The sequence below is a fragment of the Dendrobates tinctorius genome, unplaced genomic scaffold (genome assembly GCF_039654945.1).
Source record: "Dendrobates tinctorius isolate UK_male_01 unplaced genomic scaffold, ASM3965494v1 ptg000230l, whole genome shotgun sequence".
In the NCBI taxonomy this organism is placed as follows: domain Eukaryota; kingdom Metazoa; phylum Chordata; class Amphibia; order Anura; family Dendrobatidae; genus Dendrobates; species Dendrobates tinctorius.
In genome coordinates this window covers 11,774,746-11,801,644 of record NW_027361897.1, presented here as the reverse complement: position 1 = coordinate 11,801,644, position 26,899 = coordinate 11,774,746, and the positions used below count along the sequence as shown (strand labels likewise).

General features: G+C 42.5%; 1 protein-coding gene across 1 annotated transcript in view; it reads left to right on the top strand.

The window, feature by feature from the left end:
• Positions 1–26,899, top strand: part of LOC141059709 (scavenger receptor cysteine-rich domain-containing protein DMBT1-like) — a 149,517-nt gene that overhangs the window by 42,148 nt on the left and 80,470 nt on the right. Inside the window, exons 7-11 of the mRNA XM_073555826.1 lie at positions 4,802–4,855; positions 5,842–5,883; positions 13,990–14,052; positions 15,931–15,960; positions 16,458–16,772. Of these exons, the coding sequence (XP_073411927.1) occupies positions 4,802–4,855; positions 5,842–5,883; positions 13,990–14,052; positions 15,931–15,960; positions 16,458–16,772 (504 nt within the window). The remainder of the gene's footprint in view (positions 1–4,801; positions 4,856–5,841; positions 5,884–13,989; positions 14,053–15,930; positions 15,961–16,457; positions 16,773–26,899) is intronic.

Below are 26,899 nucleotides of genomic sequence, written 5' to 3'. Positions count from 1 at the left end.
CAGGGTAGGTCACATGAGAGAATGCTTGGACCCAGTTGGTCCGTTGTGGAAGGTCCCGCTGGGAGATGGGGCTTCCTGGCTGACAGCACGTGAATGCTGAGATGTCCAGAAGGCAGTCATTGACACACTCCACAAGGATGTTAGGCCTCAAAACGTCATTGCTAAAGAAGCTGGCTGTTCACAGAGTGCTCTATCCAAGCATATTAATGGAAAGTTGAGTGGAAGGAAAAAGTTTGGTAGAAAAAGGTGCACAAGCAACCGGGATAACCGCAGCCTTGAAAGGATTGTTAAGAAAAGACCATTGAAAAATTTGGGGGAGATTCACAAGGAGTGGACTGCTGCTGGAGTCATTGCTTCAAGAGCCACCACACACAGACATATCCAGGACATGGGCTACAAGTGTCGCATTCCTAGTGTCAAGCCACTCATGACCAATAGACAATGCCAGAAGCATCTTACCTGGGCCAAGGGTGAAAAGAACTGAACTGTTTCTTAGTGGTCCAAGGTGTTGTTTTCAGATGAAAGTTAATTTTTCATTTCATTTGGAAATCAAAGTCCCAGAGTCTGGAGGAAGAGTGGAGAGGCCAAAATCCTAGCTGCTTGAGGTCTAGTGTGAAGTTTCCACCATCACTGATGGTTTGGGGAGCCATATCATCTGCCGGTGTAGGTCCACTGTGTTTGATCAAGACCAAAGCCAGCGCAGCTGCCTACCTGGAAATTTTTAGAGCACTTCATGCTTCCCTCTGCCTACAAGCTTTTTGGAGATGGAAATTTTATTCTCCAGCAGGACTTGGCACCTGTCCACACTGCCAAAAGTACCAATACCTGGTTTACAAACAACAGTATCACTGTGCTTGATTGGCAGCAAACTCACCTGACCTTAACCCTGTAGAGAATCTATGGGGTATTGTCAAGAGGAAGATGAGAGACACCAGACCCAACAATGCAGACAAGCTGAAGGCTGCTATAAAAGCAACCTGGGCTTCCATAACACCTCAGCACTGTCACAGGCTGATCGCCTCCATGCCACGGCGCATTGATGCAGTAATTCGTGCAAAAGGAGCCCCAACCAAGTATTGAGAGCATTTACTGAACATACATTTCCATTTCAGTAGATGAAAATTTCGGATTTTAAAATCATTTTTCAAGCTGGAGGAAGAATCAGAAATTGCGAAGACAGAATTATAACATTTAGAAGTTTGTTATTTTTCTGGAAATCTTATATTTTTTTCTTGTTTTTACGATTTTTAATTAAATCTTTTATTTACTGAAAAATTGTATTCTAATTTACTGAGATAATGACTTTTGGGTTTTCATTGGCTATAAGCCATAATCATCAACATTAACATAAATAAACACTTGAAATACAGTTATGGCCAAAAGTATTGCCACCCCTGAAATTCTGTCAGATAATACCAGCTTCTTCCTGAAAATGATTGCAAACACGAATTCTTTGTTATTATTATCTTCATTTAATTTGTCTTAAATGAAAAAACACAAAAAGAATTGTCCTAAAGTCAGATTGGATATAATTCCACACCAAACATAGAAAAGAGGGTGGACAAAAGTATTGGCACTGTTCGAAAAATCATGTGATGCTTCTCTAATTTGTGCAATTAACCGCACCTGTAACTTACCTGTGGCACCTAACAGGTGTTGGCAATAACTAAATCACACTTGCAGCCAGTTGACATGGATTAAAGCTGACTCAACCTCTGTTCTGTGTCCTTGTGTGTACCACATTGAGCATGGAGAAAAGAAAGAAGTCCAAAGAACTGTCTGAGGACTTGAGAAACCAAATTGTGAGGAAGCATGAGCAATCTCAAGGCTACAAGTCCATCTCCAAAGACCTGAATGTTCCTGTGTCTACCGTGCGCAGTGTCATCAAGAAGTTTAAAGCCCATGGCACTGTGGCTAACCTCCCTAGATGTGGACGGAAAAGAAAAATTGACAAGAGATTTTAACGCAAGATTGTGCGGATGTTGGATAAAGAACCTCGACTAACATCCTAACAAGTTCAAGCTGCTCTGCAGTCCGAGGGTACAACAGTGTCAACCCGTACTATCCGTTGGCGTCTGAATGAAAAGGGACTGTATGGTAGGAGACCCAGGAAGATCCCACTTCTTACCCCCAGACATAAAAACGCCAGGCTGGAGTTTGCCAAAACTTACCTGAAAAAGCTTAAAACGTTTTGGAAGAATGTTCTCTGGTCAGATGAGACAAAAGTAGAGCTTTTTGGGCAAAGGAATCAACATAGAGTTTACAGGAGAAAAAAGAGGCATTCAAAGAAAAGAACACGGTCCCTACAGTCAAACATGGCGGAGGTTCCCTGATGTTTTGGGGTTGCTTTGCTGCCTCTGGCACTGGACTGCTTGACCGTGTGCATGGCATTATGAAGTCTGAAGACTACCAACAAATTTTGCAGCATAATGTAGGGCCCAGTGCGAGAAAGCTGGGTCTACCTCAGAGGTCATGGGTCTTCCAGCAGGACAATGACCCAAAACACACTTCAAAAAGTACTAGAAAATGGTTTGAGAGAAAGCACTGGAGACTTCTAAGGTGGCCAGCAATGAGTCCAGACCTGAATCCCATAGAACACCTGTGGAGAGATCTAAAAATGGCAGTTTGGAGAAGGCACCCTTCAAATATCAGGGACCTGGAGCAGTTTGCCAAAGAAGAATGGTCTAAAATTCCAGCAGAGCATTGTAAGAAACTCATTGATGGTTACCGGAAGCGGTTGGTCGCAGTTATTTTGGCTAAAGGTTGTGCAACCAAGTATTAGGCTGAGGGTGCCAATACTTTTGTCTGGCCCATTTTTTGGAGTTTTGTGTGAAATGATCAATGTTTTGCTTTTTGCTTCATTCTCTTTTGTGTTTTTTCATTTAAGGCAAATTAAATGAAGATAATAATACCAAAGAATTTGTGTTTGCAATCATTTTCAGGAAGAAACTGAGTATTATCTGACAGAATTGCAGGGGTGTCAATACTTTTGGCCACAACTGTAGATCACTCTGTTTGTAATGATTATATATAATATATGAGATTCACTTTTTGTATTGAAGAACCAAGATAAAGTAAATTTTTGATGATATTCTAATTTAGTTAGAAGCGCTTGTACATACACTGTGTTCCAAATTATTATTCAAAAAATATTTCCTCATATTCTTTCTAAATTACCTATATGAATTGCAGTCATTGTTATTTTCCAGTAATCTACTATTCTAGTATAATTGCAATGTTTTTGTACAAACTGCCTATGAAAACAGTATATTTTTTAAAATAAGAAACACTCAAAATGCATGTTCCAAATTATTATGCACAGCAGAGTGTTCAACCTTTTTATTTTTATTTTGAACAAAAAAATGGTCAATTGTGAAATTATAAGCATTATCAGCTTATTACAAAATGAAATCAAACAGTTTTCAAGTCAAAACTTTATTCTAGGTGATGTTACATTTGAACATAGGACCCCTTGTTCGAAAGAAGCTTCTGAACTCTCTCGTCCATTGAATTTGTCAGTTTTTGGATGGTTTGTGCTTCAATTGTTTTGCATGTGGCCAGAATACCCTCCCAGAGCTGTTGCTTAGATGTGAACTGCCTCCCGCCATCATAGACACTCCTTTTGATGATGCTCCAGAGGTTCTCAATGGGGTTTAGGTCAGGGGAAGATGGTGGCCACACCATAAGTTTGTCCTCTTTTATGCCCATAGCAGCCAGAGATGCAGATGTGTTATTTGCAGCATGAGACGGTGCATTATCATGCATGAAAATGATCTTGCTGCGGAAAGCACGGTTCTTCCTCTTGAACCATGGCAGGAAGTGCTGTTTTAGAAACTCCACATAGATTATGGAGTTCATCTTTACCCCTTCAGGGATCCTAAAGGGGCTGACAATCTCTCTCCCCATGATTCCAGCCCAAAACATTACTCCACCTCCTCCTTGTTGGCGCCTTAGCCGTGTTTTCATGGGGTGTCCATCAACCAGCCATCCTCCACTCCATCCATCTGGACCATCGAGCGTTGCACGGCACTCATTGGTGAACAAAACAGTTTGGAAGTCAGTCTTCATGTATCGTTTGGCCCACTGGAGCCGTTTCTGTTTGTGTGCAGTGGATAGAGGTGGTCAACAGGATGGCTTACGCACAGCTGCAAACCTCTGAAGGACCCTGCATCTTGTTGTTTGGGGGACGTTGGAGGCACCAGCAGCTTCAAAAACTTGTCTGCTGCTATGACAAGGCATTTTTGCAGCTGCTCTTTTAACCTGACGCAATTGCCTGTTGGAAAGAGTCCTCAATTTTTCCTTATCAGCACGCACACGTGTGTGCTGGGAATCGGCTACATACTTCTTGATTGTGCGATGATCACAATGAAGTGTCTTGGCAATGCTGATTGTAGTCATGCCTTGACATAAATACTCCACAATTTGTTGCTTTTCAGCAGCCGACACATCCTTTTTCTTTCCCATTTTGGCAAAAAATGTAGGCTGCTTAATAATGTGGAACAGCCTTCTTAAGTAGTCTTGCCTTTATTTGGACACACCTGCCAAACTAACTTGCACGGGTATCTGCAATTGCTTTCAGTGATATAAAGAGCCCTGACACACATCACCATCAATGAGTTTAAATGACAAACAAAAAAATTCTAACCTTATCCCTCCTAAACTCTTTTTGCATAATAATTTGGAACACAGTTTATACTGTGTTATGTCAAGGGACTAGGGTTTTGTTCTTTGATTTTCTGCACAGTCAAAAAAATATATTTAACTAAATCTGCCACTATTACTATATTCCATGGCTCATCAGTGTTTTCAACCGGACCCTCACATACTACCCAGAAATCTATATCTGCAGCTTCTGGTAAGTTCATTAAGAATATGAATTGTGTGCAAATTGTGCAAGATGAGTACATTGGCTCAGTCCTATATATAATGTCGTCATATTGCCCAGACTTTCACATTTCTATCATTCATATCTCATTTTATTATTTATTTTTTTTTAACTTTTTCTCATAGTTATTTCAATAATTTTTTTAAATATGAAAACAGAATTTTTGTAAGTTATTATTATGTTTCCATAATACTGTATTTGACTAAATGTACAGTACACATAGGTAAGTATAGTCTGCATACTGCTGCGTACTAAAAGGTTATTCCGAACAATACAAGTTATCACTTATTCATGGCATATGTTATAATTTACTGATTGGTGCTGATTGGACTATTTGGACCCCAACTGATTTCAAGAATGGAGCTCTGAAAAGCCCCATCTGAATGAAGCTGTGGCCAGGCATATGTACCTTCTCTCCATACCAAGGGGTAAAGTTTCTCCTTGCATAGAATGACATGTCAAACATGCCGAGATGAGGAGACTTTTAAGCCACAATGTTCCCCTGGGAAATATGCAAATTGTCTCTTCAGAGAGGAAGAGAATTAGAACTATAGTGCCTCCTATACAAAGTAGCAATCATAAAAGTCAAAGTCCACCCTTTAACGAGCCTTGTTACATGATTTAGGATAAATGCCAAAACCAGAATTTCAATTTGCAGACACTGTGTTTCGAGTTGCTGCCCCTCGTCAGTGCAAAGTATGAGATTTGGTTTGGCTGGTAAGAGGCGTCTGACCGGGGTCACGGTAAGACGCCTCTCACCTAGCCAAACCAAATACCACTTTTTGACAAATCCTATTGATTTATAATGGGGCCTTTTGGATTCTGGTTTGGTGTCTGCATTTGGAAAGGATTACGGATTGAATGTGACCAGGGCATAAAGGATGAGAGTCAGATAGCATATTTCTCTATAGTACTTGTAATTTTTTAGTATTTATTGCTTCTTTAATTTTTTGTAGGTACAAGTCCATCAATGTCTGCAGAGAGGACTACAGCCTCAGGTACATTAGCCCAAAAGTCTCTGCTATCTGACTGTAAAGCGCATTTTCCCCTTTCCGTGTACCAAATAGTTACATTTTTAAGTCATATTAATTGAATGGAAAAACTAGATTATTGGCAAATTTTGTAACTAGCATTATAGGTCACTCATGGTCATTGATTATCACCAGGGGCTACCTGCCATTTGGATTATACTGATTGGGGTGTTTTTACTGGCAAGGTTATAAGTCCTTAGCTATCACTGAGTGATATTAAAATATATTTTCACCTGCAACTAGAGAAAGTTCAGTGAATATATCCCCTGAATAAGAAGATTCGGTGAAACATGTTAGAGGGGCTTAGTTAGATTTTTAATATGGACAGCAGACCGTGAATATATAGTGTGGTGATATGGAGTGACATGTAGAGACCTGTTTTATGTTTTGTGGTAGAACTCAAGGAGACACACAATTAGTAAGGAAATTGTCACGGGGCAGTAAGGGGGAAAACAGGTGATGTGGAACCAGGGCCCCTGAACTGCCCCTCAGGCTATGGGGGTGCACTGTCTTTCCTTAACTTGGGGGTACCCTTAATGGTAGTGAAGCCCAAATCCCCGACCTGTCCCTGTCTCCTGTTTAGCCCTGAGCTAAAAGGCCCCAACCCCCTCCCCAGGAGGTGAGACAGGGAAAAAGTGTACTACACAAAAAACCCAAAGGAAAGATTCAACAGACAGGGAACTCTGTCAGCTCCTGAACTCCAGCTTGGTCGGTCTCCCAAGAGCAAGTGTATCACCAACAATGAGCAGCAGCACCTGGTGAGTTTTTAAAAAGCTGGGAGTGGTCAACCACCTGCATAGCAAAACAGACCAGCCATGCAATTACACCAGCGGCCACCGGGGACAAAACTGACATTAACCCCCAATGGCCTGAAAGGAAAAAGTTTATATGAGGAAATCCAGATCTGACACAGATCCAAGAAATGGATCGTGACAGAGATACTCGGTTCACAATGTTTTTAATATAAGCTCTAATGAAATTTAAATAAAAGTGAAGTTTTAATACAGGATTACATGACATGACTAAGAAGTGTTGCCAGAAGAAGGGTTTTAGTTAGCTGTAGTCAAAATTGGAGTTAATGGTGAATACAGATGTGAACAGCTTCTAATGAGTTTCATCTTATCCAGTGCCGGTTTTAGACAAAGTGGGGCCCTGGGCAAAAGTTTAGAGTGGGGCCTCAAATGCTCACATACTGCACCATCACACAAACATTTTTATTACATTTACATGCGCTCAGTTCGGGCTGTTATGCGAGCATGATCGATAATATTGAAGTCATTCGACGCTTGTTCTCGAGTTTCTTTTCACCGGCTGAGGAAGAATGATGGCACAGATAGTCCTCAATACATAATAATGCAGGTCCCATATAATATAATGCACTCCCCATGGTCCTTGATAGAGTACAATGCAGCCTCCTCACAGTATACTGCAGCCCCCCTCATAGAGTATACTGCATCCATCCACACACTATAATGCAGACACATACACAGCATAGTGCAGACACCCACACACACAGTATAGTGCTTCCCCCCATACACAGTATTATGCAGCCCCCACACACATAGAATGAAGTCCTCACACAGTATAATGCAGCCCCCAACTCACAGCATAATGCAGCCCTCCATTCACAGTAAAATGCAGCCCCCACTCACAGTATAGAGCAGCCCCCATACAGAGTATAAATCACCCCCACACAGAATAATGCAGCCCCCACCCTCATACGTATAGTGCAGCCCCCACACACAGTACAGTGCAGCCCCCTCACAGTATAATGCAGCCACCCACACAGTATAATGTAGTCCCCCACTCACAGTATAATGTAGCCCCCCACACATAGAATGCAACCCCCATGCACAGTATAATGCACAGTATAATGCAGCCAACACACATAGTATAGCGCAGCCCACACAGTGTACACATACACATATACACACACACATAGTACATGTTAGGCATCAAGTTTCTTCCACTGCACAGGGGGCGTCTTGATCCTTGTCCTCTGCGGTCTCCCATTCTTCTGCAGCCACAGAGGTTCCTGCTCAGCAGAGACGTCTGTCATGATCCATGCTGGATTGTGACAGATAAAAGCATTTGTAACCTTTTTTTTCTTTAAGCTGGTTGCTTAAAGTTAGTTTTGCCCCCGGTGGCCATTAGGGTCATTACACAGTGGTGACTTTTGTTCTAGTTTACCCCCGCTGGTGGTTAGCGTTATTACACGGGAATCACTAACAGATGTGATTGCTCTGGCTTAACTATATAGGAGTGTCTTATTCTCTCACTCACTGTTGTTGATATTGGTCATTTCAACCATCCTTGGTGGGGGAAGGAGCTAGAGAGAGTTCCTTGCAGCTCAGTCTGAGTCCTGGTGTGGAAGAAGCCACAGAGAGGAGTTCCTTGCAGCTCTGGCAAAGCTTGATGAAGCAGCAGCTATTCAGGAGGAAAGCTGCATTCTGGTGCTGGACTCTGTTGCTGGGAGCAAGAGCGACAGAGCAAAGCTAAGTGGTGTTATCCCTGTTTGTACCTTTCCCTTTGTGTGTTTCAGTGCAGTGGTGGGATTAGTTTCTGCACTGTCCATTTCACTAGAAAGGGCTAGGTGCAGGGCGAGCTAGGGTTTTTAGGTATCCTGCTCGGTGCCAGGTGCGGAACCTGCATAGGGACTGTCAGGAGTGTAGAGACAGTGACTCAGGGGAGTGCAGGAGGTCTCCACGTCCCTGTTCCCTATCGCAGGGCCCTCCATTGTATCGGTTTCCCTGGTGTTTCCCTTTATTATTTAAATTCGCCCTGCTGGAGGCGGTATCCAGATACACGTGTAATTCTGAAATTCGCCTGCTGGAGGCGGTGTATCCGGCTGCACGTAATATTATTTAAATTTGCCCTACTGGAGGCGGTGTATCCAGGGTCATGTGTGTCAGAGAAATTAGCCCTGTTGGAGACGGTGTGGCTTGTCACACGTAACCATCACATTATCACCAACCCTACATTTTTTCTTCTGAGCCATGGACCCAATGCAGACCTTTGCCCAAATGCTGCAGATATTTACTGATGAGATTAGGGGGCTGCACGGTGAGTTGATGCAGCAACTGCAGCTGTTGGTGGGCTTTGAGGGCTTGGTTCAGGAACAGGCTCAGCCAGAACCCAAGATATCCCTCCCTGACAGGTTTTCTGGAGGGAGAGATCAATTCTTGGTTTTTCATCAAGCCTGCAAATTATACTTCAGGCTGCGCCCTCGTTCATCAGGGAGTGAAGAGCAACGGGTGGGAATCATTATGTCCCTTCTTAAGGGGGATCCCCAATCCTGGGCCTTCTCCCTGCCGGACGATTCACCATCATTAGAGTCCGTGGATGAGTTTTTTGCGGCTTTGGCGCTAGTGTATCGGGATCCTTATGGCGTCTCCCTGGCAGAATCCCGACTCCGTAGGTGTAAAAAGGGAGCCCGGGTTGCTGAGGAGTACTGCTCAGAGTTTAGGAGGTGGGCCACTGACACTCAGTGGAATGACCCTGCACTTAGGAGTCATTTTGTGCAGTGTCTGTCTCCAAAGTTGCAGGATACTCTGGTGCAGTACGCTGCCCCCAGGTCGCTGGAGGCCGCCATGACCCTTGCCATCCGGGTGGATAGACGTCTTAGGGAGAGACATACACAAAATGTGCCCCCTGTAGTACTCGCTAGGGAGGAGGACCCACCAGTGTGGATGGAGGAACCCAAGCAGCCCGGTGTTGTTGGTACAAAAAAGGGGTTGTCTGCAGTTCACCGTGGTGGGGGGGGCTTTCCTGTGGGAAGCTGGGCCATTTCATGAGAGCCTGCCCAGTGCGTGCCAAGCCTCCAGATGAACCTATGCAAGTAGGAGGAGCTAGTTTTGTGTTCAGGCCTGCCAACGGTTCAGGGAGTGGTGGAGGCATGTTTTTACTGTGGGCAGACTGGTCTTGTCCTTAAGGCTTGCCCAATGCACGCCAAATTATCTGTGTCATCTCAGAAGCCGCACTCCCCTGGTCGTTTGGAGGGAGACGACCAGGGAGTGTATATTTCCTCCATTTTGCCCTCCCAAGGTACTATGTCAGCAGAGGTGTTGGATGGCGGATTACCGGAGTTGATTGATTGGTGGCCGATGGAAGTAGTCAGCTGGGGGCAGTCGTGTGAGAGCTGCTGCCTAGGGACTACTGTCTCTGCCGTCTCTTTTCAACCAACCCCTTCCTCTCCAGTGAGAGCAGCAGGTGCGCTGCAGGAGAGTAGGGGCAAGTCTCAACCCTCGCCATTAGCCAACCCTGGGAGTTGCAGACCTCGTGGTGGAAGGGGTTGTAGGGTGGTGTACCCCTTTGTGAATTGCGGGGGGTGTGAGTGTGGTGACACAGGGGGACACCTGTTGTCAATCCCAGAAAGAGTTCACCGAATTGTGACAAACGAATGAGTGGCAATAAACATTCAGGTCCGGACCCGTGTGTGAACGAGCATGTATGGGTGGCCACCAAAAAACATCCAGTGGAAGTGTGTTGTGGAGTCTTACTACCTCGATTTAACCCCAAACATGCACATACTCAACTCGTTCCCCAGGTCAGCGCTTCGGAGATGTGTGATGCCTTCAGAACATATGTTGCCAATACCAGCGGTGCTCGTTTGTCATCAACCTGATGCAGGTAGTTGCAGGGGTGAACTCTGGATCTGGGCATCCCCTCTGTAGGTGGTTCCCTGATGAGGAGCGGTCTTTAGGGTCCAGAGGCCCCTCATTAAGGGAGGGTACTGTCATGATCCATGCTGGATTGTGACAGATAAAAGCACTTGTAACCTTTTTTTCTTTAAGCTGGTTGCTTAAAGTTAGTTTTGCCCCCGGTGGCCATTAGGGTCATTACACAGTGGTGTCTTTTGTTCTAGTTTGCCCCCGCTGGTGGTTAGCGTTATTACACGGGAGTCACTAACAGGTGTGATTGCACTGGCTTAACTATATAGGAGTGTCTTGTTCTCTCACTCACTGTTGTTGATATTGGTCATTTCAACCATCCTTGGTGGGGGAAGGAGCTAGAGAGAGTTCCTTGCAGCTCAGTCTGAGTCCTGGTGTGGAAGGAGCCACAGAGAGGAGTTCCTTGCAGCTCTGACAAAGCTTGGTGAAGCAGCAGCTATTCAGGAGGAAAGCTGCATTTTGGAGATGGACTCTGTTGCTGGCAGCAAGAGCGACAGAGCAAAGCTAAGTGGTGTTATCCCTGTTTGTACCTTTCCTTTTGTGTGTTTCAGTGCAGTGGTGGGATTAGTTTCTGCACTGTCCATGTCACTAGAAAGGGCTAGGTGCAGGGCGAGCTAGGGTTTTTAGGTATCCTGCTCGGTGCCAGGTGCGGAACCTGCATAGGGACTGTCTGGAGTGTAGAGACAGTGACTCAGGGGAGTGTAGGAGGTCTCCACGTCCCCGTTCCCTATCGCAGGGCCCTCCATTATATCGGTTTCTCTGGTGTTTCCCTTTATTATTTAAATTCGCCCTGCTGGAGGCGGTGTATCCAGATACACGTGTAATTCTGAAATTCGTCTGCTGGAGACGGTGTATCCGGCTGCATGTTATATTATTTAAATTCGCCCTACGGGAGGCGGTGTATCCAGGGTCATGTGTGTCAGAGAAATTCGCCCTGCTGGAGGCGGTGTGTCTAGTCACACGTAACCATCACAACGTCGGTCCCAGCATCTTGCCCAGGTTAATGCTAGACATCTGGTTGCTCCTCTAGGCTCAGCTATTCTACCATGCATGAGTTAGCGGAATACTGAAAAAGATAAATTTCAGCTCACCTCTTGTAGGTTCGTAAGAACTATTGAAAAGCTCTGAGCGCGGACACGTCTCTGCCAGGACGTATAATGACTCCAAGAATAGGAAGAAAGGTCCAGTTCCAGAAATTTAAAATCCTGGATTTTTATTATATCATGTTTAAAATACATTCATGGCTGCTTGTGATCAAGTAACGGCAACAAAGTTCACCGCATGGGGATATTCTCCAGGTCTCTGTACGCGTTTCGAGCACAAGTGCTCTTAGACTCAGAACAACGATATGACCTGGTCATGATCGCTGATGTGTCGCTACATGATCGCTGGTGAGCTGTCAAACAGGCAGCTCTCACCAGCGATCAGGACCAGCGACGAAGTGGGTAACAAGCGCAGGCGTCGCTTAATTACCCACTGTGTACCCTGGACACCAGCGTGCTCGCGCTGGGAGCTGGTATCCAAGGTAAACAGCGGGTAACTAAGCGTTCACGGCGCTTGATTACCCGCTGTTTACCTTGGATACCAGCTCCCAGCGTCTGCTTACAGCGCTGGGAGCTCGCTGATCGATGGTCTCCCGCTGCCACACGCAGCGATGCGTGCTGGCCAGTGGGAGACCAGCGATCAAAAAATTGCCCAGGATATTAGAGCACGATCAGCGATACCCATCGGGGGGCCGGTTGCTGATACATGTCACACACAGCGAGATCGCTGGTGAGATCGTTGTTGCTTCACAAAACTTGTGACTCAGCAGTGATCTCGCTAGCGATCTCTCTAGCGATTTTGCTTAGTGTGACGGGGCTTAAGTCCTGCTTTTCTCCTACTGAGCATGCCCGTGGGACGACCTCTCATTAGCGGTCGGAGCTCACATGCTCAGGTCCTGTTGCTGCTCCGATTGGACCACCAGGAAGGTCCCGGAAGCCTGCAACTATAAAAGCTTAGCATGGCCGCCCAGTCATGCATTAATACAGATAAAGATTAGACCATGTGGAGTGAGTGTTGTATGCTTGTTTGAATGTCTCTGGTGAATGACTCATTAAGAAACCCTACCCTTGGTACGCATGTGTTGTGCAGCCTAGTCTGTTATGCGCCCAGGCTTAGGTGTAGGTAGAGGCAGAGTCAGAGACTGGCATCTGCGTCCACCGGTGGCTCTACACGCCACGGTGCACGTGCTCGACACTCCACCATAGTCAGCATCTATAGTGGCGTCCGCAGGTGCGACGCCACGCGCTCAGAAGGTCTAGAGGGACTCTGACCCCGTGTCTTTGGGGCAGAGTTCTGTGACTGCATTCTGTGCACTCCCTTGCCGAGCTCTGTGAGTTCTAACAGACTCCGGCATTTATGTTCCATGGTAGTGCGGCTCTGTGACGTAACAGAGTCCGCTCTTGTACACATCAGGTGATTATTTACCTACGTGTGGTCTTGTATACCACCATATTGCATCTGCCATTACTAAGCAGCAGTTTACCACCTCTGCACGGTGGACCCCGGGCTGCGAATGCACCTTACTATCATTTTATTATTTGGTGCATTCCGCCAGCCCTAACAGTACACATATACAGTACTCACCACTCCTCCTTGTTCCTCGTGTTGCTCCAGGCTCTGCTCTGGTCTCATCAGCTCCACTCCTGGCACAGAGTGGCACACAATGACGTGACATCATCTTCTGCCCGCTGAGTCAGAAGCAGAGGGGGAGTGAAGGGAGATGGAGCGTCAGATGACGCTCTCTCCACCATCACTGCTTTCAATATGAAGCAGACAAAATACTGTGGTAGTTTAATGTATGATGAAATAACCACTGTATTTTGTCTGCTTCATATGGCTTTTACTATTTTTTGATATTTATATATGCATGGGGATTTCACATGAATATGACAACATCTGGATAATGTTTGTCTGAGTATTTTTTATACACTACCTGTGTTGACCCACTTTTTTCCTATATACCTGCGGTGCCTTCTTTTCATTATTATTTTATATCGTCTTTTAATATGTTTGAATAAACTTTATATATTTTAAATGTTCACACTTTGGCCTCCTTGTAAAGTTTTTCACTTAGGTGTTTTTATAGATTTTTTGTTTTACGGCCACAGGATAAGATAAATTATTGGTGTAATCAAAAATTCTGAATAGCCAAATATTTTGATGCAATCTGTCCAAAAATGCCACTGGGCATTCTAGAAAAATGCACAGTACCACTGGTACCATAACGGAACTGAAATTATAGTCATGATAATTTTCAAGCTTTAGTAGAAATTGATAAAACTAAAGATTATTTTAACAACGTAACAGAAGATCCAAACAATAATATGTAACTATCTCTAATGCTTTACTATATGCCAAGGTTCATCAGCATCTTCATCAGGACCCTCATATATTACCAATAATTCCACTTCTACTGCATCTGGTAAGTTCATTACTAATATATACACACAAGGTGATTATGGTGGCTCAATCCTCTATATAACCTTATATTGTTTAACCATTCATATTTCTACCTGTTATATCAGAAACACCTACAAATATTTCCCATGATAGTAAATGGAAAAAATAATATATTGTTCTAATACCTATAAAAGAAACACCCAGAAAAATATGGAGGACACATCCACACAGAAACGTGAGCTGCAAACTACTTGGATAAGTATTAATAGACTAGAGGTGGGCCCTCTATCGCATTGGGAGGGCAGTGTGTGTGTGTGGGGTGTGTGTCCCGCCACTGCCTGCCCACCCACCTCCGTGCAGTCACAGCCAGCAGGAAAGAGGGTGGTTTGCGGCCTGTGCTGGAGATGGGGTGCGGCGCGGGTCCTGGCAGAGGTCCGGCAGCGGGTCATGGCGGGGGTCTGGCGGCGGGTCCTGGCGGGGGTCCAGCAGAGGCGGCAGGCCTGTGCTGGAGATGGGGTGCGGCGCGGGTCCTGGCAGAGGTCCGGCAGCGGGTCCTGGCGGGGGTCTGGCGGCGGGTCCTGGCGGGGGTCCAGCAGAGGCGGCAGGGGGGTCCGGTGTGGGTGTCCTGGCGGAGAGTAAATAAATAATCTACACTGACAGGTAAAACATGGAAAGGGCAAAAATCACTGAATAACCAGTAAGAATAGAAAGGTAAAACAAGGTACACAAAGTTAAACATAAACCATGAGGCAAAACACCAAATACTGAACGTGTGAACGTGAACGTGGCCTAAGACATCGTAGGAAGATGTCAATTTAACTATATACTACAATACAGCAAGATATATAGCAAAAATGATCAAATATTCACAGATCAAAGTCCTCGTAGGGACTAAAAAAATACAATTAAAAATGTTTAAATAATATTTAAAAATATAAAAAATGTTGAAATCACTAAACAAAGTAATAAAAAAAATATATAAAACAGAGTTGGTATCTATTCTCCACGTGTTAAAGTCCAGTCTATCCAAATTGAAAGGTATTTAAATCATACATTGAATTCTGCGAAGAAGAAAAATATTGACTCCAGATTTCTTTTTTCAGTCTTTGCACTTCTCCAGAAAGATGCAAAAAATAAGATCAGTCCATCCTATGTACCCCAAAATGGTATTAAAAAAGGTCAGCTCAGCACATCGAAAGCAAGCCCTCATACAGCTGCAGCCATCGAGAAAAAACTTACGGGTCTCAGGAAATGGCGAGACAAACTACATTTTTCTATTTTTACAAAGTTCTGTATTTTTATTTTTTTTTTACCACTGATATGTAAAAAGAACTAGACTGTTTTGGTATCGCCATAATTGTACTGATCTGTAAGTCATTTTTACTGTATTGCACAATTTTTTTATAATTTTACTCCACTTGGAATTCCCCCCCCCCCCATTTTTCAGTACACCAAATGCTAAAATGAATGGTCTCATTCCAAATTACAGCTTGTCCTACAAAAAAAATAAGCCCCCTTATGGCAACATCACCAGAAAATTATTAAAAAAAATAGCTCTTGAAAGAAGGGGGGAGGGATGGAGAAAAAAAAACGAAACTGCAAAAGTGAACAATTGGCCAGTCTTGAAGGGGTTAAAAAGGTGTCAAGGATACAAATCAAAATGTCTGCTGTCTTCCTGGAACAGCACCACAGCTGTCCACAGGTTGAGCCTGGTATTACAGCTCAGCTCCATCAATGTGAATGCAGCTGATCTACAATACAGCCTGTAGACAGATGTGGCGCTGTTTTCTTGAAGAAAACAAAAACTTTTTTAACAACGGACAACACCTTGAAAAATGTTGGCGAAAGGTCATTATATTTGATCTGTTTCTACTGTTTTACATCTGTCCTTTATTTGCAGGCTCTCCAGTACCAAAACTCAGCAGTTCAGGTAAGTCTCCTTCTCGTCTAAATCCGGGATATGGACGCGGTATTGAGTAGATTTTTATTATTAGTTTGTTTTCGGAGCTATATCAATATTTGATCAGTTCTAGTATTTCTTTATCTATAATCATAAAAATCGGAATAAATAAGGATAATGATGAAAAACCTCCACAGAAATAGCCCAACCATGAAATTGTTAGATTATTGCTTCACAGCAAACGAAATATAAATAAATTTGAATTTAATACACCTAAAAATATCTTACCTGTTGCATCTGTCTACTGAAGATGTAACGCTATCCATTAGGAAGAGTACAGATAGAAGAAAGTGTGAAGAATCAGACAACATAGATGCACTTGTAGTCTGTAACCATGATGGAGAGGTAGACAATCACATAGGAACTGTGCTCACAGTTGCAGAGGTGGACATGGATTTTAATAGTATTATAACTTCTATCTTTTACGAAAATGTGCACTGAAACGTATTATTATCCCTTTTGTGCAGCACCAGCGTTGTCTCTGAGACTGGCAAATGGAAGCCGATGTTTTGGCCGGGTTGAAATCTACTTTAACGGAGAATGGGGAACAGTATGCGATGACCTTTTTGATATGAGCGATGCAGAAGTGGTATGCCGCCAAGTCGGTTGTGGCCGGCCCATTTCCCCTCACATAGGCGCCTACTTTGGCGAAGGAAAAGGACCTATTGTTTTGGATGATATGAATTGTCATGGAAATGAAACTTATCTGTGGAACTGCTCCCATCGAGGACTGGGCATACATAACTGTGGGCATCATGAAGATGCCGGAGTTACATGCAGAGGTAAAATGTGATCAGATTTTTTATCATCTCATGAAATGTTCAAAATGTATTGGGATTGTGATCGAAAGCCTCAAACCTACACACATTATTTGCAACACTTTATTATTATTATTATTATTATTATTATTATTATTATGCATTTATATAGCGCCATTTATTCCATGGCGCTTTACATGTGAAAAGGGGAAATATAGACAAGTATAATAAACATGTGTAAGACAAGGGACACACAAGTACATAAGGAGAGGGGACCCTGCCCGCGAGGGCTCACAGTCTACACTTCTTATCAAATTTCATAGAATCATAGAATGGTAGAGTTGGAAGGGACCTCCTGGGTCATCGTGTCCAGCCCCCTGCTCAATGCAGGATTCACTAGACCACACAGATTTCTGTCCAGCCTCAGTTTGAAGACTTCCATTGAAGGAGAACTCACCACCTCTCATGGCAGCCTGTTCCACTCATTGATCACCCTCACTGTCAAAAGTTTTTTCTAATATCTAATCTGTGTCTCCTCCCATTCATCTTCATTCCATTCCATTGCTTCTAGTCTTTCCTTGTGCAAATGAGAATAAAGATGATCCTTCTACAATGTGACAGCCCTTCAGACATTTGTAGACAGCTATTAAGTCTCCTCTTAGCCTTCTTTTTTGCAAGCTAAACATTCCCAGATCCTTTAACCGTTCCTCGTAGGACATAGTTTGCAGTCCGCTCACCATCCTGTTAGCTCTTCTCTGAACTTACTCCAGTTTTTCAATGCCTTTTTTTAAATGTGGTGCTCAGAACTGGACACAGTATTTTAGATGAGGCCTGACCAAGGAGAAGTAGAGGGGGAGAATTACTTCACATGATGTAGACTCTATGCTTCTCTTAATACATCCTAGAACTGGGCAGGAGGCTGTAAGTCCTGATAGCAGCACTAATCACACGGCAACGGCACTCAAGTATTTCATTATATCCTATGTGTTTAAAATACGCTAAATCACTTCAGCTATGTACCGCAATCTCTTTTATCTGTCACTTCTGCTAATACACTGTAGGCACTATGGATACCTGTATGGGAAAATGACACCAGTTTTGGGTTATAGTATGGCAGACTAAAAAGAATATACGGTATATGTGAGATATTAACTGTGCTAGCTTTCAAAGTGTTTTTACTTGGCAATATAGTAACATACTCCATCCATTGATGAATTTGTGTAATGTTATAAGCTTGGTATATTTGTGAGCTTTCTAGTATGAGGCAAAAGCATCACCCGGTAACCAATTTAGGAAACAGCAACTACAAATTATTTTTGATTATAATAGCAGTTTATGTGATAGTAGCAAATTTCATGCATCATGCACTTTAAAAATTAGATAAAGATAATAATTGCACTTGCATTTTATATTGAGCTAAGTTTTTTAAAAAAAAAAAAAAATAATCATGATTAAACTGTGAAAGGAGTTTTTTTTATTGATTTTTTGCCATAATAAGTCATTTATGTGGACTTTATAAACAGCCTCCATTTTTTCCAGTACCATTTGTTCCTGTATTTTTAAAGATTTTTATTGATGAATTAATAAACTTCAGTATTTTAACCCCTTTACCCCAAGGGTCATTTGCATGGTAATGAACTGGCCAATTTTTACAATTCTGACCACTGTCCCTTTATGAGGTAACAACTCTGGAACGCATGAATGGATTCCGGTGATTCTGACATTGTTTTCTCGTGACACATTGTGCTTCATGAAAGGGGTAAAATTTATTATATATATCTTGTGTTTATTTGTGAAAAAAATGGAAATTTGGCAAAAATTGAGAACATTTCTCAATTTTCCAACTTTTAATTTTTATGCCCTTAAAACAGAGAAATATGTCACACAAAATAGTTAATAAATAACATTTCCCACATGTCTACTTTACATCAGCACAATTTTGGAACCCAAATTTTTTTTGTTAGGAAGTTATAACGGTTAAAAGTTGACCAATGATTTCTCATTTTTATAACACCATTTTTTTTTAGGGACCACCTGACATTTGAAGTCTCTTTGAGGGGTCTATATGATAGAAAATACCCAAAAGTGACACCATTCTAAAAACTGCACCCCTCAAGGTGCTCAAAACCACATACAAGAAGTTTATTAACCCTTCAGGTGCTTCATAGGAATTTTTGGAATGTTTAGAAAAAATGAACATTTAACTTTTTTCACAAAAAATTTACTTCTGCTCCAATTTGTTTTATTTTACCAAGGGTAACAGGAGAAATTGGACCCGAAAAGTTGTTGTGCAATTTGAGTACGCTGATATCCCATATATGCAGGTAAAGCACTGTTTGGGTGCATGGCAGAGCTCAGAAGGGAAGGAGCACCATTTGACTTTTCAATGCAAAATTGGCTGGAATTGAGATCGGATGCCATGTCGTGTTTGGAGAGTCCCTGATGTGCCTAAACAGTGGAAACCCCCCACAAGTGACACCATTTTGGAAAGTAGACCCCCTATGGAACTTATCTAGATGTGTGGTGAGCACTTTAAACCCCCAAGTGCTTCACAGAAGTTTATAATGTAGAGCCATAAAAATAAAATATTTTTTTCACAAAAGATTTTTTTCGTCCCCACTTTTTAATTTACTCAAGGGTAGCAGGAGAAATTGGACCCCAAAAGTTGTTGTGCAATTTGTCCTAAGTATGCTGATACCCCATATGTGGGGGTAATCCACTGTTTGGGTGTATGGCAGAGCTTGGAAGGGAAGGATCGCCGTTTGACCTTTCAATGCAAAATTGGCTGGAATTGAGATCAGATGCCATGTCGCGTTTGGAGAGCCCCTGATGTGCCTAAACAGTGGAACCCCCTAATTCTAACTCCAACCCTAACCCCAACAACTCCTAACCCTAATCCCAACCCTAACCATAACCCTAACCACAAACTTAACCCTAATCCCAACCCTAACCCTAATCCCAACCGTAACCCTAACTTTAGCCCCAACCCTAACCCTAACTTTAGCCCCAACCCTAATTTTAGCACTAACCCTAACCTTAGCCCTAACCCTAGCCCTTTCCCTAGCACTAACCCTAAAGGAGGTGATAAAGGGGGGTTTGATTTACTATTTATAGCGGGTTTCTCATAGTGGCTTTTTATATTTGGCAGCTGTCACACACTAAAACACGCTTTTTATTGCAAAAAATAGTATTTGCATCACCACATTTTGAGAGCTATAATTTTTCCATATTTTGGCCCACAGAGTCATGTGAGGTCTTATTGTTTGCGGGACGAGTTGACGTTTTTATTGGTACCATTTTCGGGCACATGACATTTTTGATTGCTTTTTATTCCGATTTTTGTGAGGCAGAACGAACAAAAGCCAGCAATTCATGAATTTCTTTTGGGGGGGCGTTTATACCATTCCGTGTGTGGTAAAATTGATAAAGCGGTTTTATTCTTCGGGTCAGTACGATTACAGCAATACCTCATTTATATCATTTTTTATGTTTTGGCGCTTTTATACAATAAAAACTATTTTATATAAAAAAATTATTATCTTTGCATCGCTTTATTTTGAGAGCTATAACTTTTTTATTTTTTTGCTGATTACGCTCTATGGGGGCTTGTTTTTTGTGGGACAAGATGATGTTTTCAGCAGTACCATGTTTATTTATATCCGTCTTTTTGATCGCTTTTTATTCCCCTTTCTGTTCGGCGGTATGATGATAAAGCATTGTTTTTTTGCCTTTTTTATGGTGTTCACTAAAGGAGTTAGGTAGTGGGATAGCTTTATAGGGTGGGTCGTTACGGATGTGGCAATAGTAAATATGTGTACTTTTATTGTGTAGATTTTTTAATTAAATATTTATTGATTGAATAAATATTGATTTTTTTTTATTATTTTTTATTTTTTAAAATATTTTTTCAATTATTTTACATTTTTTAAATGTAATTCTTACTTTTACGCTGTGTCACACTATGGAACACTCTTTTTCTGCAGGCTGATCGCTTCTATAGCATGCAGATCTGAATGGATTGAGGTATAAAAGGGTCTCTGATGCATGCACGTGTGCTAGTACCATTTAATATTCCATGTGTCTGTGTGAACACAGCATCTGTGTGTTCCATGTCAGCGTGTGCTCAGGGCCGGCTATACGCTGTTAGGAATTTTGGCTTAACCGGAGAGGAGCTTGCTTGTGTACATACAGGGCTGGCTTCTAGAGCCATTAGGAATTCCGGCACCTCCGGAGAGGAGTTCTTTGCATGCACTCGCTGATTGTGTGGGATCACAGTAGCTTACACCCGTGAGCGGGTGTATACTATGATTTATTTTTAATGGTTTCAACACTCCAATTAATTAATACCAACTATTGATATAGTTTCAATCAGTTATAATATATATATATATATATATATATATATATTCAGCTCTTTGAACCTTCCTAGAAGGTCATTGAAACTTGTTTCAACCAGATGGTCAAATTGTCCAAGCAGAGCAAATAACTGGCTTACACTTATCTACCAACAAAGGACCTTCCTTGCCATAATTAGATTGGGTGTGTACACATTTCCCAAGGATGTTATCTGGTCAGGGGACTTTCTCATTAGCATTCAAGGATAGATCAAAGCTTTTCAACTAAGACACATTTGGATGCTTTTAGGGGGATAAAAGGAGGGTAGATGAGTAGAGAGGGAGCGAGACACAGAGAAAGAGATGTGACAGACCAGAGAGGACTGAGATGAGACTATCTGAATAATGTAATGTATGAATAATGCCTGATTCTGATTAATGCATATGTATTTATAGTTTTATATTGTTTATTATTTGATCTTATCACTTTATATACTAAATCAATTTAGTAAATTCAATTCTTGTGTGAGCATTTTCTTATTCATCACAATCCTTTGGAACCCTTACAATACAAATTGGTGTCAGAAGTGGGATTGTTTTGAATAAAAATGTTTGCAAAATTGAATAAGTTTGTTAAGAGTAGGAAAGCAGTTGAGAGTAGTGTCAGATCTTTGCCAGAATGGGTGTTACCAGGAAAGTGGACCCCAATGGCACAGGAATGTAACAAATATATGGAGGGACAGCGCTTATCAAATCCTCAGGATGTGGCTGGCAAATTTGATCTCTCAAGGTATGATGCAAAAGAGCAGAAAGCTGCAGCAGCCTTTGGATGGATCTGTGTGCAAGTGTCCCAAAGATTACAGGAGGAGATAGACAATTTGCGTTTAGAGCTGCATACAGTTTTAGAGCAAAGGATTAGCTTGCAATCAGCCTTAAGAGACCAAATGAAACAGCATGACAATATGCAAAGGAATTTTGAAGCTTATGTAATGAAAAATGTGAATAAGAATAGGCGCAGGAGGAGACAGCGGCCAGTGTCAGATAATCATACTGCACAGATTAGAACCATGATTGCACATGAGAAATGGTCAGATTTGCTAGAATGGGATGGCTGTGAGACAGATGAGGCAGAAAAGCAAGCCAGACCGATTGTGACTACTAAAACTAGGAGAGAAGTCACACAGCGTAGTGGAGATAGGATGGATGCAGGAAACGCAGCTACAGGAGCAGAAGCTTCAATGACCGAAGAAACTAGGAATTATACAGCAGGAGAATTATCAGAATTAGCTACCAGGTACTTGCAGCAAGCAGGAGAACCTTTGTTAGCATGGATTCTCAGATTATGGGATCAGGGAGCCGATACTATAATTTTGAACCATCTTGAGGCAGTAGGACTTTGTAGTATTTGTATTGATCCTATGGTGCGTCTAAAAATGAGACGTGCAAGGGACACTGCAGAGAATTTCTCTTTGTTGCATTTGGTGAGGGATTCTGTGGCACAAGTGTATGACTCTCCCATGGAAATAATACCACAGACACGATGGGAGACTCTTGCAGCACTCTCATTAGCATTCAAGGATAGATCAAAGCTTTTCAACTAAGACACATTTGGATGCTTTTGGGGGGATAGAAGGAGGGTAGATGAGTAGAGAGGGAGGGAGACACAGAGAAAGAGATGTGACAGACCAGAGAGGACTGAGATGAGACTATCTGAATAATGTAATGTATGAATAATGCCTGTTTCTGATTAATGCATATGTATTTATAGTTTTATATTGTTTATTATTTGATCTTATCACTTTATATAGTAAATCAATTTAGTAAATTCAATTCTTGTGTGAGCATTTCTTATTCATCACAATCCATTACAATACAGCGGGTTATGTTCCCTGTGAAGGTAACAGGGGATCGTATCTAGCGCCATTCCTCTAAACTTAACACCAAGTTGCACCGGTCAGTTTAGAGGCAGCTCTATTTCTGCACTCGGTTCACACAGCGTGATGTTTAACCCCGTGTGTTCTTTGTGATCGTTCACCGCACTGCTCTGCCATTTGCCCACTAGCAGCAGCATGTTACCATCTCTGCACGGTGGACCCCGGGTTGCGATCGCACTTCATTACTCATTCTAATTAGTGCGATCCGCCAACCCTAAGACCATCTTCTTTCCCTTTTTGAAAATAGGGGTAACATTCAATGGCACCATGATGGCACCAAGTTCAGTTGATGTTACAATTGCTTTCTTAGAAAACACAAATGCAAAATAGGAATTTAAACTTTTGGCCTTCTCAACATAATATTTGACCACTTCACCCTTTTCATCCTGTAAAAAGTCTATAGTATCTATGACTTTTCTTTTGCTTTTGACATACCCCCCCAATCCTTTATGACTGGTTTTGGTCTCCCTTGCAAGCTTTACTTTATTACTGGCTTTACTTTATTACTGGCTTTACTTTGTTACTGGCTTTAGCTCTTCTAACGCTTGCCTTCCATTCCCTGCAAACAGCATTATATTCTTCTTTAGATATGCCCCCTCTTTCCATTTGATTTACTTTTTTTTACTTTTTAACAAGTGATTAAGTTCTGTGTTCATCCACCCTGGTCTCTTTAAATGCTTACAATTCTTCCTTTTTTTCGGGATTGTTACTGCTTGTGCCGTGAGAATTTCATTTAGCATCCTTCTTGGACATTTCTGTCCTTTAGAACATCCAGCCATTGGACCTTTCCTACCCTCTTTTGGAGTCCATTGAAATCTGAATTTCTGAAGTCCAACCTTAAAGTCTGAGTCATCGCTGGTCTTTCTCCTCTTGTATTTCACCTTTACTTCATCAACCATTTTCTCCTTGTTGGTAAGAATTATGTCCAATATTGCATATTCTCATGTTCTCTCTTCTACCTTTTGAAAGATAAAGTTGTTACCAAGAGAAGATAAGAATTTTCTGGACACAGTACTTTTGCCTGAGAGAGATTCCCAACAAATACACTCACTGGCCACTTTATTAGGTACACCTGTCCAACTGTGTGTTAAGACTTAATTTCTAATCAGCCAATTTCATGGCGGCAACTCAGTGCATTTAGGCATGTAGACATGGTCAAGACAATCTCCTGCAGTTCAAACCGAGCATCAGTATGGGGAAGAAAGGTGATTTGAGTGCCTTTGAACGTGGCATGATTGTTGGTGCCAGAAGGGCTGGTCTGAGTATTTCAGAAACTGCTGATCTACTGGGATTTTCACGCACAACCATCTCTAGGGTTTACAGAGAATGGTCCGAAAAAGAAAAAAAATCCAGTGAGCGGCAGTTCTGTGGCCGGAAATGCCTTGTTGATGCCAGAGGTCAGAGGAGAATGGGCAGACTGGTTCGAGCTGATAGAAAGGCAACATTGACTCAAATTGCCACCCGTTACAACCAAGGTAGGCAGAAGAGCATCTCTGAACGCACAGTGCGTCGAACTTTGAGGCAGATGGGCTACAGCAGCAGAAGACCACACTGGGTACCACTCCTCTCAGCTAAGAACAGGAAACTGAGGCTACAATTTGCACAAGCTCATCGAAATTGGCCAGTAGAAGATTGGAAAAACGTTGCCTGGTCTGATGAGTCTCGATTTCTGCTGCGACATTCGGATGGTAGGGTCAGAATTTGGCGTAAACAACATGAAAGCATGGATCCATCCTGCCTTGTATCAACAGTTCAGGCTGGTGGTGGTGGTGTCATGGTGTGGGGAATTTTTTCTTGGCACTCTTTGGGCCCCTTGGTACCAATTGAGCATCGTTGCAACGCCACAGCCTACCTGAGTATTGTTGCTGACCATGTCCATCCCTTTATGACCACAATGTACCCAACATCTGATGGCTACTTTCAGCAGGATAATGCGCCATGTCATAAAGCTCGAATTATCTCAGATTGGTTTCTTGAACATGACAATGAGTTCACTGTACTCAAATGGCCTCCTCAGTCACCAGATCTCAATCCAATAGAGCATCTTTGGGATGTGGTGGAACGGGAGATTCGCATCAGGGATGTGCAGCCGACAAATCTGCGCCAACTGTGTGATGCCATCATGTCAATATGGTCCAAAATCTCTGAGGAATGCTTCCAGCACCTTGTTGAATCTCTGCCACGAAGAATTGAGGCAGTTCTGAAGGCAAAAGGGGGTCCAACCCCTTACTAGCATGGTGTACCTAATAAAGTGGCCAGTGAGTGTATATGGATAGTTAAAATCTCCCATGTTCACTATGTCGATCTTTTATGAGAACAGAGACATCTGATGTAAAAAGAGTTCATCCATATCTTTAGACTGTCCAGGGGGCCTATAGTAAACAGCTACAATAGTGTCCTTTCTGTTCTTCTCTCCTTGAATTCTTACTCAAACAGTTTCTACAGAGCTACCAGTCTCTGAAGCTTGAATCTCTGGCGAGATATATGTTTTCCTAACATAGTGCAACACCTACTCCCTTCTGGTCAATCCTGTTTCTAATAAATAAGCCTTCAAGGTTGAAGAGATTCTTCTGCTCTGTCAAGGGAATCCTCATCTTCTTTGATGAGCTTCAGTGTAGCTATTCTCACCTGAAGACTTTGCACCTTTTCGTCTAACAGAGTCACAAGCTTGCATTTCTGGCATGTACAGTTTGTCTTTTCCTCTGGCAAGTCTGTAAACATATAGAACATATTGCAGCACACTATATGGGTAACCTCCTCCTCCATATTTAACAAAACAAATTTCTGTGGAATTGCTGTTAGGCGCAGTTTGACAATTTCTTCCTAGCAGTTCAATCCAGCTACACTCAAATTTAAAGGGAGTCTGTCACCAGGAATTTGCTGTGTTATCGCAGAGCACCATGATGTTGGGGAAGAGACCCTAATTCCAGCGTTGTGTCTCATACTGGTCTTATTGCTGCAGTTTTGATAAAATCCCTGTTTTCTCTGCTGCAGATCTACCAGTTCTCTGAATGCAGTGCCCTGTATAACCTTACCCACACCACTGATTGGCAGCAGAAAGCTCACAATCAGTGTGGGGGGTGGGGTTCCACAGAACAGTAGGACTACATGACACAAGACAACTAGTCCTCTAGTGATAATCTCCTGATGATTCAATAAAATCACTGTAATAACAATCAGCCCAGTGACATATCGATTGAATCAGGATCTCTGTCCCATCATGCTCCTTTCAGATTAAATAACAAAAGTTTGCTAATAGATCAAAATGTTTGGCCCCTTGAAATAATAAAGCTTATACTCACCTCCCGTGCCGGTGCTGTTCCTGCTGTGTCACCACTCGTGGTCCTGACGCTTTCATGCAGTTCTTATGAGACCTGACACTTGGCGCCCAATCAGCGCTGGAGTCACTGCCTCTGTCTTCGGACAAATCGAACATGAAGAGGATGTCCGGGCTGCTGATGATCTCAGACTTCCTCTTCATGTTCAATTCAACAGGAAGTGAGCAGAGTGATGCCAGCGCTGATTGGGTGCCGGCGTCATTTGTTACAACAACGGTACTGGAGACTCCGGGAGAGCACGGGAAGTGAGAATAAGCTTTATTTTTTGAGGGCCAAGCGAGGGGTATGACAAGAAGTAATCCAAGTAGTGGACAACTTATTTAACTGTAAACGGGTTGTCTAGCCAAGATAAAAAAAAATAAGAGTTCAGAATGGCTTAAAAATATAAAAGAAGTCATACTCACTTCATAGATTCTTACTGGTTTTGCTGAAACACTTCCTGATCTCCTGAAACTTTCTGTACCTCCAGATACAGCAATATTGTTTCGACAGTGACCCACTACCACCACAGTGATTTTTTTTGAAGTGGTCACTACTGATGAGCG